Source organism: Athene cunicularia (assembly GCF_003259725.1).
Source record: "Athene cunicularia isolate RWA chromosome 3 unlocalized genomic scaffold, athCun1 chr3_part1, whole genome shotgun sequence".
NCBI lineage: Eukaryota > Metazoa > Chordata > Aves > Strigiformes > Strigidae > Athene > Athene cunicularia.
In genome coordinates, this window is record NW_020799097.1 from 89,336,353 (window position 1) to 89,348,578 (window position 12,226).

Consider the following 12,226-nt stretch of genomic DNA (forward strand, 5'->3'; position numbering starts at 1 on the left):
TATCTGCAAACCATAATCCTTATTTACAAAAAAGCAGCCTCAAAAGACAAAACCCCACCTCCAGACACATAAGGCTCCCCCCTCTCATCCCTCCTTTTCAGCCACAGACTCCCTAGTAGATATGATGGTTTGGGGATACTGATTACAACCGGGGTTGATGGTTCCAACTCTCTCAATAAACCCTTTAGAGTTCAGAAGCTCACAGTTTGAGAAGCCAGATCTTTTACCTTTTCCTTTCCTACCTGCCTACCCCAAGTAGAACACGTAAGGGGCTTCCAATATGAACAGACAGCTCTATATCAAGGTGAGCCTGCAGTCTCAAGTAGGGTTTATCACCAAGTATTTCCTCTCCAGCATATAAGGGATCTAGCAATACTATGTATGCAACAGATATTTTCCCTGTATTTCCTCTCAGAGGAAGGCCCAGTCACGTGCTGAACTCTGGCAATTCCTTTTATGAAGCATTTTTAACTCTGCTCTTAGATTCTGCCTGCACATCAACTTCTTTCTCCCTCACTTCTTAAGTCTTCACTTCACATGTTACAGACAGACATTTTGAAGGGTTCACAAAATAATTAAGTTGCTACAAAATGCAGCAAATCATATATATTTTAATTCCTCTATTAAACTCACATATATTCACACAAGTATTTTTATATGTATACACACACACTCACACACAGAGAAACTCTGGTCCCTATTGAATTTCTACATGTGTAATTACAGTTTGACATTCAAAATGAGACAGGATGAAATCCCAAATCCATAGCATTCATATAAAAGTAAATCCAGTGCAACACACAAAAATCAGGATGTTGCAGTGCATATTAACCCAATCATCCTGCTTGCCTTTACCTGATACCACTATAGATATACTGAACTCTTGCTTCTGTTCTGCTGCTGTTTGATATGAAAAAAGCTCATTCATTCAAGTTCCTTCTCTAGCCTAAATTTAAGGATTACTTTTCAACAACCCCCTGACAATTTAAATAAAACACAACACCGCTTAGCTTTCATTTAAGGCTGATGATGAAACAGATCACAGCTGCTGGGAATCAGCATTAACTCCCCTTGCAGAGCACTGCCGATGGAGCCCAGTGAGTTTGCAGCAGCTGCTCACAGCCTCACACCCACCACACAACTTCCATGAAGGTCTGACAGTGAGGATTATAACTAAGTGCTGTAAACAGTTATGGAGGAATTGGCAGTTAAAATATATCCCACAAAACCAAGCTACAGCAATGTTTTCACGCTAGTGTTCTAGCTTGATCTTAGCACTTGTATGCTCTTCCCACAGGAAAAGAGCAGTTCATAGGTAAGAAGATGGCAGCTCATAGATAAAGCATTTGAAATTACTTTTCTACCTTGTATTTTTCCATATAAATTTAAGTTAGAAAACATGAACAAAAACATTTTTTTGAAGTAAGGAAAGAAAAAGAAAAACATTTTCATTTCACTGTCATCTGCCATATGTACCAGTGCCCCAGAAGAGGAGGACATGGTGGCAACAGAGGAAGGTTCTGGAGTGTCCCCCCAGGTCTCACTGCAGGGGAGTCAAAGCCCTGCATGGAGGAGTCTTCCATGTAGGTAGTTACAGGCTCAAGACTTAACGTGTCTTCTCGTCAGGAGTTACCAAATCCTGCCTACCTTTGGTTAGCTTTCCTAGGGACAGCTTCCAGATTTTTCTCTTTTAACTGAACACTGGCAGGCACCATGAGCCGATACACAGGCTTGTGGACATCTGCTATTACAGCACCCATTGTGTGTGTCACACACTCTCTTTCTGACACAGATGCAGCAGTGTGAAGCTGGATACCCCGCAGAGCAAGTACTCACCCTGTCTTCACCTCCAGGTCAGCAGCAGCCAGAGGCTCAGCCCATTTTCCAGCACACTCCTGCAGTAACACAGCTCCCGAGTGGCCAGCATACGTTTCCCAGAGATGGGAAGCAGACAGATGTGTGAGCCCAACACCATTCAGGAGCTCTCTGGAAGCTTTAGTCTGACCATGTGCAGCAAATTGCTGATTCTCCACTGCCAGAGCCCACCTGAACCCTAGCCCCAGGCACCCTGGGCCACTTGGCCAGGTGTGCCCACCTCTGCCCCAGCCTCACTAGGCTTCTGGCCCACAGCTGTGGGGAGCCCTGTTGGAGCCCCCACGCTGCTCACCAGCTGGGGCAGCAGCTCACAGCCACGCTCATAAATACCCTTCTGTGGCTGGAGGTCCAGCTGTGTATCTATCAACACATCTGCACAGGCTTTCTGTGCATTCCAGAAAACCAGCCTGGAAGCACAGCATAAATGCTTCCCAAGGCTTCACTTTTCCTGACAGCTCTTCAGGTACTGATAGAAAAAGAGGCCCAAAAAGTGAAGCCCATTTTACTGCTTACTGCCATGTGTGTTCTCCAACCAGTTAACGCTTGGCCGAACCTTGGTTTTGCTCTACCAGTTGCTGAAAAACCACAGGACGGCCTTCCCGGTTTGCAATGCCGGCCTGGCAATGGGGGGGTTGCTGTCAGCTTCAGTGGCAAGCAGATAGTCTGTTCAAACACTGCGATGACCCCCATTATGGAGAACTGGGCCTCACTGCTTCTGACATGTTTATCTTCAAACCTTCTGCATGGGTGAAGGAAGCACTATCAGCCCCATCTTTTCAGGTGGGGAAATAAGTTGGGTATGGGAGGGAAATAAATGTCGTAATGTAAAGACTTGAGAAAAATTCTGTGGTGTGCAATGGGCTCAACTGATCATAAAATTCCCCCTCTAGGGAATACATTAATGACCTTTACAGAAATCATGTCTGGGGGACAACTAATTAAAAGCATTGCTCAAATGACCACACAGGTCCAGGTCTGGTTGTTTGGGGTTTTTTTCCCCTAATCTATTGTTCCAAGTTTCTCCCATGACAGCTGTAAAGACCGGCCTTCTCATCTCCTGAACCAACGTGTTTGGTTAAGTAGGAATGGCTGTAAAAGGGGCTGAAAGCCGTGTGCCACTGGAACAAGCTGAACCAAGTATCAGGACATACAGAAGCAAATGTCACACAAGGTCAAACAGGTATCCGAACACTGATATCCTGAGGCTGCTTTGTTATGTTCTCAATGGCACAAAAATGTTACAGGTAAGTTTTCTAGGGACAAATCAAAGGAAACTACTCTTTAGTAAGACAAATACTTCTAAAACAAAGAAGACATCAAATGACCGTGGGGTCACAATCTCAATTCTGGTCTTTTGTGTCAGTGTGCACTGGTAATTCTTGCTCAGGAATTTGTGATGAATGCACCAGGAACACTGTATTGCTTGAAACTGCCAATACTCAGACACTGGTGGTATCAAAACCAACACACAGCCTAGCAGTGCTTTTCTATGAACTTCCTGTTGTACTGAAAAGTGTTGCTGTAGAAGAATTCTGCTCTCTTGTTTTGAAAAACATAAATTTTATTACTGTTTTAAGACTTCATCTATGACTTAAAGGGTACTGTATCAGCTGGCCTAGCATTCTGAAAACTCCTTAACCCAGAGCTACGGTAAGGAGTTTTACAAATTACTTTTCATTTCCTCATAAATTTTCCTCTTCCAAGAGGAAAACACAAGTAAATCCCTGAATCCACTCTGCTGATTTGCCACATTTTTCTGAACAACAAACAAGAACATTTTTCTCACCTGGGGGCCAAAATTTCATCAGCCATGTTGATTACCTTTATCCATGAATTAGAAGCCTGAACTTAGTTTGGTAGGTTAAAAAGAACATCCACATTCATGCCCATATATCCTTAAGACGTTTAAGTTACAGTATTTCCAGTCAGTATTGTGGGGCTTTTTTTGGGTGCATATACGTAGGCAATTCAAACAAGCTCATAATTAATCTTAATAAACAAGAGATATAAAGAGTGGATAGATGGTGTTTGCATGCATATAACTTGGATATGCAGCTAACCAGTTTACCGTGCAGTCACATCATGGGTCAGGAAAACCACAAAGCAGAGAGCTCAGATTGTTCTTATTCAAGTTCACACTGGACATTGCTCCCACAGATACTTCTAGAATGACTGATTGTTTATTTTAGTGAAATGAGTAAAATATTTCCTCCAAAAAAAATTATTAATGTTTCACATCCTTAATTCTAGTGCTTCATTTACCAGTGTCAAACGTGCATGGGTTACACAAACATAGATGGGGTCAGAAAAGCTTACTTCTTTTTGTATTGTCAAGACAGTTTAATTTTTTTCTTCTCCAAGGAGAAGAGTCTGTAAGAAGGAAAAGTGCTGGAAAATAAGCATATAACCTTATACACAGAACAAAAAGACCCCAAACAATTATGTTGGCCCTTCCATCAGAGTTACTCCTCGAGTTTGCTTTGGATGAATGCTGCAATATAATTTTAGTTGTTACATTACTGCAGGATTTTCTGATTTGGAGTAGGTGTAATGCATCCATCATGACTACTGTGTGCCCACTGAAAGAAAACACCACAGAACTACCCTCCAAGGTGTCCAGAAAAATTCCAGAAAACCCATGGACCTTTCCTGAATCCACAGTACCTCCCTACAGTTCTAGGTACTTCAGGTGGAAGTTGTTCGGGTAATGATGGCTGAAGATAAGTAGATCCAGGTAAACTGATGTGTTTGGCTTGAACATGGCTAGACCTCTGGTAGCCACTTCTTCATTGTTTTGTTGTTGTTTTCTTGGGTGGTTTTTTTAGTTCAGGCTTTTACTACTATAAGAGCGTTGCAGGCATGGATTTAGTTGTTGGTTGGGGTTTTTTTATTTAATTGGACACAGGGATTGTCACTTTCCTTTCTAAATTGTCAGCTACTCACCACTGTTGGACAGCTTTCTAATTCATTCCAGAAGTCAGTGTATTGTATTACTACATAAAAATGAGTAAATCACCCTAAGACTCTGCAAAAGTAAAGACAGTAATTTAAACAAAGTAGTATGAGAGTGTATCACTGTAACTGTTTCCACAATGTGTCAGTGGCCAATTGCTACAAAAAATATATAACTTATTTTGTGGTTACCTGTGTGGCAGGGGGGTGATCCCAAAGGGATCAGGATCCAATTGAGAGAGCCCTTAGCTTCACCACAAGAAATAAAGTTATCTCAATTACCCAGGAAGGCAGAACTAATAATTTCAACTGTAATGAAGCACAAGAATCCTAGTACCAGATCGAGGCCCCCTGAACTCACCTTTTACAAACATTGAAGAGACAAATTACCTGAGAGAATTTACAGTGCATATACTGGAACAGAGACCAAACAAGAGATGCCACAGTGGATGAGCAGAGGGAGGTAGTGGGCAACACGGCTAAAGCACTGCGGCTTCAGGCAGCCTGCAGCCCCAGCTGCTCCATATGGCTTAAGAGACCCACAGGGGTTAATACAGTTAACTTCTAACTCCTCCACAGAGACAAAACTACGGAAGTGAATGTCTGCTTGTGGATATTTTAAACAAAAAAGAAAACATATGGCCCTGTGGAACTGCGCTTGCTGTTTCACCAGCTGATATGACACAGAGAACAGATAGATAGCCTAGGCCTAGAAGTAAATGCAAAAGCCTTATTGCAAGGAGACATTAAAGACCAATTTAGGGAACATGCTTCAGTTTTAGAAATTCTCAGATTTAGGAAAACGGAAACACAAAAAAGGAGAATGCTCACGTACACTAACTAGTAAAACATTTAAAACCACAAAATACCTTAGCTGTATGAAACAGCAGTTTCTCATCCATGTGAGGAATATTTCTGTGAACTATGAAAGACAACTTAGAATGAATCATTAAAACCAGCTTTTTCTCTGCAAGATGTTATTTTCACAGAATCATCTAGGTTGGAAAAGACCTTGAAGATCATCCAGTCCAACCATTAACCTAACATTGACAGTTCCCAACTACTCCATATCCCTCAGTGATATGTGGACCCTACTCTTAAACACCTCCAGGGATGGAGACTCCACCACCTCCCTGGGCAGCCCATTCCAACGCCCAACAACCCGTTCTGTAAAGAAATGTTTCCTAATATCCAGTCTAAACCTTCCCTGGTGCAACTTGAGGCCATTTCCTCTTGTCCTATCGCTTATTACTTGGTTAAAGAGACTCATCCCCAGCTCTCTGCAACCTCCTTTCAGGTAGCTGTAGAGGGCGATGAGGTCTCCCCTCAGCCTCCTCCAGACTAAACACCCCCAGTTCCCTCAGCCGCTCCCCGTACGACCTGTGCTCCAGACCCTGCACCAGCTTCGTTGCCCTTATTTGTGATTCTCCACATAGATTAGTAAGGAGCAAAAATTAAAACAGAAGAATGGGCTTTATTCAGAAGTCTGAAAAGAAATATCAGTAATTTCATTTATAAAATCAGAAATGTCATTAAAAAGTGTAATCATGTGGATTAAAATCACAGGTGTGATAAACAGTTGAGGGCAGTCTGATACACTTCTTTAAATTCAAGTCCTGAAACATGCTGACAAACATTTCACAGTACAAATTCATTAGGTACTCAGGGCCCAAAGGCAGAGGCAGTGTGTGCAGACACAGTCCCATGGACTGCAGAAACCCAGCAGGAGCGCCCGCAGCTCTTTTGGGGCTGGAGTTGTGCACTCCCCAGGGACAGCAAGGCCAGGGGGGATCTTAAGAACTTGTCATCTAGTCCAACCTCTTCAAGAGGATGAACTGTGCCTTAAACATTGCCAATATTTAAAGTATTCTTTGTTGAACTTTAAAACTTGTGTATATGATTTTATAATGTTCTCAGGAAATGTACTGCCAGGCTTTGCAAAGTTACCATCAGGAATATTTTCTCCTAATGTCTAATCTAAAGGTAGGCAATTACCTGTCCTAGGAACAGGGGATTTGGAGAACAAGGTTTGGCTTTTTACTGTCGTCTCTGCAATAGCTTTTTACAAGTATGAATACTCCTTTAGTCGTTGCTCCTGCAGACTAAACAAATTAAATTCTTTCAGTTTTTACACACAAAATGTGTGCGTAGCACTCTCATCTTTCTTGTCTCTCTCCACTGGACTCTTTCCAATTAGCCCCCAACCTCCCTGAAGTGTGGTGCCTGAAACCAGATATATTATTCCAGCTCAGACCTCATTAGACATTATTAGGCCTAATTAGAATAAAAGGTTACTTCATGTGAATTTAATGGGGAATGCCTATTTATTCAGTCTAATATGAAATTTGCTTTTTCACAATAACATGACACTATTGACCCATGATTAGCTTGCTACTCACTGGAATGCACATCCTTTCCCACAGAATTACCACAACTAGACATGTCTCCTCCATCCTCTATTTGCTGCTTAATTCAATACTTTCTATTTGCTCTTAATGAAGCAAATCCTACTTATGTCACCCAATTTCAGCAATTAATTTAAATAACTTCTTGTTCTAATCTATTTACTCCAATACACTTTCAGCCTTTATCAGCAACATTTACTTGTAAATGAAATATCTATTGCATAATCCAATCTATTTTATAAAGTATATCGAGTATCATAAAATTGATCGAAGTAAAGGCCTTCTTATTGCATCCCTCTAGGCAACAGTAGAATGCAAACAACCCCAAGTACAAATCACTCTTGTAGATCCATTTAAACTATGCTTCCTGCACTGGCTATGAAAATGTCAAAAGCAGTTTTTACCAAAAGCACCTTTCCAAAATCAAGATGCATCAGTTTTGCAGCTTCTCTGTTCACAAGTCAATTATTCTGTCACAGAAGTCATTATCTGATAGGATTTATCTGATATGGTATTTTCCCTTTTCTCTGAAACTGTGTATGAAAATAAGAGAACTCTGGAATTGAAAAAGAGGTACAGGAACTGTTTTCCATCAGAATGAACATTAAAAGCAACTAAAATGTGTATTTTAATTTGCAAAGATCTTCAGGACAATGAAAACCATGAAGATAACAGCAAGAACTCAAAACCAGTTCTGAACTTTCAGATTTCATTCAGAGATATCTCACAGTAATTCCATGTCTGAAACCATATTTTTAAAGAAAATGTTGGAAAAAAATGGACCACTCTACTTTATGAAAATAAATCTCTCTACTGTATGAGGAGTCATGGAGTTAGGCTAAATTCAAATGTAACTCTACACATTTCTCTCTTCCAGTCCACCTGCATCTACTGCCTTCCGTGGTTAGTAGTCAAAGCTCACTCTCACTAAGAGATGCCTCAAGTCATAAGTATACTTACCCTTTCTCATCTGCCCAATTTTTAGATCTTTGTTGCAGAGACTGTAATTCCTACTTGCTAATTTCACAGTTCCCCATCTGTCCAAAATTAAAGCCTCAATCATTATTTCAATATATTGGTGCCATAAGAGTCCTCCTTGTCTTAGCCATAAACTGGTCCACCTTACCTTATGCATTAAATAGGTCAAGGGAACGTGTAGCTGTCCTTACCCAATTGTATTTCCTTTAACAGAAATGCTTACTTCTTCCAGATGTCCCTGTGTCTAGATTAAGATCCAGAATTAAAAGCCAACAAAACCTGGCCATTATTCTTCTACAGACTTTGGTGAATTCTGGATCAGTCTGTTGGTGAACAAAATTCTTTCCCTACCTGTCCTATTTTATTGAAAACATTGCTGTCCTACACACTCAGACAGAAGCAGTAGATCTTTAATTAGTCTACTTTTATGTACAGGTTATGTTCTATAGATGATATAAAATGTTAGTGACTGTCACATGCTGGACTAGGACACACTGATGCCACCATGCTACACAACTGTTCAAAGAGAAAGAACCAGGATTCACAAACTTAATGGAGGCTCTGTAACAAATCCATTAAACATCACACCTGTAATAGATTAATCAAAACCACTTAATTAATTAATCTGATTTTTATTGTTGTACTTGATGTTACAAATAAAATATAATTTTAATATTTAACTTACAAAGTTTTCACATGTCCATGTAAAACCAACAGTAGGTTTAAATTAAAATTGCTTTCTGGAGGCAACAGCTTTTTCTTTAACTTCAACAAGATTCTAACTTTATAAGAATAGAGAAATGTGTAAACATAAACGTTCATGATTTTATTCTGTACACATCTGTGTAAATTAGTTGATACAAATATAATTTACTATAGAAACTTTTTTTTGTTTGTTTTTGCTACACACAGTTCTACGCTGGCATGACATACTAGTTGATTAGTCTTTCAAAGAGTGAGATTTATGCATTTTGCATTCTAACCCCCAGTATGTCCATTGCCAGCAGTGGACTTCAGAGTTCAGAGAATCAGACTCACAGTGTCAGCAATCTAAAATTAAACTTCATTACAAGATTATAAATAATCAAAAATGAATGCATCATTTTCATATCATAATCGCCAGATGCTTAAAGGCCATGATCCAAGCCAACCAAAATCAACGACAGTTTTCCCATTGACTTAGCTGGAATCCACCCGCAGTTCCCAGTCACTGGAGATTCTCACTTTAGCTTTGCGATTTTATCACAGTATGAAGAGTTAAAAAGTGCGTAGTATCACAGCTTCAGCGTGAGAAGTAAAGCCTCTAGATCTTTCTGGGCCTCTTTATCCTGAAAGAAACAGACGATCATGCATCAAGTTAGATAGGATTAAATCCCTTCATTTGACTAATACGTGCCTATCCACATTTCTTTACTAACAACAGACATAACACACAACTGCAACAGTCACAGAATGTAGACTGCATAGTAAGCTAATTTATCAGTGAACATAAAAATAAAGTTTGAAGTGAAAACAAGAGCCAGATGGCAGCCCTCCCTTTACAGCTCTGTTAAAGCACTTAAAATGTTAGCCACAAATAGCCTTCTCAGCAGACCAGTAAGCCTTTCAGCTTAGGCCATAACTTTTATTGGTGTACTTTGCACAAAGTACTGCCTTGCCTTATACTTTACATAATCTTGCAACCTGACCATGTGCAGTTTTTCTAAAGAGATTTCCATGATGTTTGCTAATGATTTTTTATGCAATTAACATGAAAGCATTGGGAAATTTAATTAATGACACAGGTTAGATTGTGGTTTCAGTGCATACAGCCATACCTACCTGCAATAACCACTATGGACTGGTTACACCCTCAGTATCTTCCATACTGGTGTTGGTGGGCTCTGCCTACGCTACTGGGCTCAGAGCAGAGTGGAGCCAATGGGGGAGCAAGAGGAAAGTAATTCTGCTATGCTCAGAGCCAACACTATATTACATCTCCTATGACAGAAGGGAAAGGCTCCTTTTAGGCCAACGTGTAAGCACAGTTTGCACGGGGCTTTAAACCAAACCCAGCCCACAGACTCTTTCACAGGTAACCAGCGACATATGTTTTGGCTATTCCATGTATCATCTGTTTGGAAAGGGGTACACGCATATGAACATGTAACCACAGTACAAAAACTCCATTATTCTACTTATTTCGAAATGTCTCCTGGATATAATTCACTTGCTTTACTTGTCACTGCAAAACTTCTAGCTTGCAAAATGCACCTTGGTTTAAAACCACACTTTCTAAGAAGTCAGCACCTTGTACCTGCAAGCTGGTTAAACACCCAATACAACGCACCCATGTGTACTGAGCACTGCAAGTGAAAAGCACCAGCACATCACAAATTTTGTGCAAGAATTCCTAATGACAGAGAGCAGTATTTCTTTCCCAGATAACACCACAGGCAACTCTGAAAGAAAATAATGTAGACAGACAGTGAAGTAATCACTGAATTTCTGGATCACTTCATTATCCAATCAACCAAAGAGCTGGAACAAAATACAGGACATTTTAAAATATATTTTACGGGTGAAGAAATTCCTGCTTCTCTTTATTTTGGTTAGTTGTCTATAATGTCATGGAGGAATAGAGAAGAATATTGAGATGATAGAAACCATATGCCAGATATGTCAAACCACATTATATTATTGGTCTGGATTAAGGCATTAATACATTAGCTGGACACTTCTCTTGGAGTCGCTGCTTTGCTCCCATTGGCAACAATAGGCTAAACTATCTGCCTAATCATTTATCAGAGGCCTTAAAAGGCACACACTGCACAGCCAGTAAGCTCTTGCCAAAATACTCTAACAGAAGGAAATGTCACACTGAATTCAGCACTCCTTAAATTCCACGTCACTGCAGGCTGCCTGGAGTACCAGCCTGTGGCTTTCAATAAAAACTGGAAAACTCAGAATTTGTATCAATATATTGATTAATTCAGGGGAAATACGCTTTTTTTCTGTACTGCCTGTGGTCAACTTGTGAAAATGATTCTAAACTCCATTAAACAAAAAAGTAAAAACCCAGGTATTGTCCCATGCTATTAAGAAAATGGAAGAGGTTTTGCTGTATCTAGTCCTATTCTTTTCAAACTTTTCTAAGCCAAAAATTATGAAGATGCAGGTTTTTTCACATCTGAATGGTGTTCAGCATTCCATGGGTTGATGGGAGTCTTTATTCACTTTGCAGGATACAGCATTTTAAAAATATATCTCCCAACAACTTTGTATAACTGTCTTTCTCCTTAGAATCAAAGGATTATATTGGGCAATGAGTTTTCATGAGTTGCAAAGGTCCCCGAAATATTGGGCAATCTTCTCTGAATCTTTCTTTGGGCTTAGAAAAGAGAATAAAACAAACCCATGATTGTTCTAAGAACTAGCTGGAGAAGAAACTGCAAATGCACAGTGTCCTACCTCCGGGTTGCCAGTTCTGTACAAGACTACATCAGTAAAAGCAGGAATTATTATTGCTGCAGACTACTTAATGGACTGCGTTAATTGATCCAGCAGCTTCCAGTCAATAGTAAGAACTCAGATGGCAAAAGCACCAAAAAAAAAAAAAAATCAGTAATGGCATTAAAAACAAAGCTGAAAATGGTCAGCAAAGGGAACTATTACATCACTTTGGATAGAGTCCTTCCAGACCAAGAGGTGTGTCACGCTAGAAGGAGAGAGAAGCCACAACACTGTTCAGTGTACCAGTCTCCAGTTTTAAGGATGAAAACTTCATTAATGATCAAGGCTTGACTGTTAATGGAAGACAAAGCCATAAATCCTGTATTTAGCCAGCTCTCTTCCTCATTGATTTCTGTGGCTTTCTAAAAATGAACAATAAGGTTGGCTTTTTCGGTATGTTTTGTTTTTTAAGACAGGCTGATTTTGATCTCCCTTTAGAAGGCAGCAGGGAGAGGAAGAGGTGCAAGTCATAGGAGGAATGCAATATATTTGTGTCAGTCTCATTTGTTCACCCTGAGGCTTAG

The 12,226-nt window shown here is 40.1% G+C and overlaps 1 protein-coding gene across 2 annotated transcripts in view; it reads right to left on the minus strand.

The window, feature by feature from the left end:
* Positions 1–8,804: 8,804 nt before the first annotated feature.
* RMDN2 (regulator of microtubule dynamics 2) overlaps positions 8,805–12,226 on the minus strand; it is a 48,672-nt gene continuing 45,250 nt past the window's right edge. The window contains exon 11 of one of the 2 annotated variants that reach the window (XM_026845871.1): positions 8,805–9,538. In XM_026845871.1, the coding sequence (XP_026701672.1) occupies positions 9,485–9,538 (54 nt within the window). In that variant the 3' untranslated portion in view covers positions 8,805–9,484. The other variant, XM_026845872.1, reaches the window with a different exon arrangement.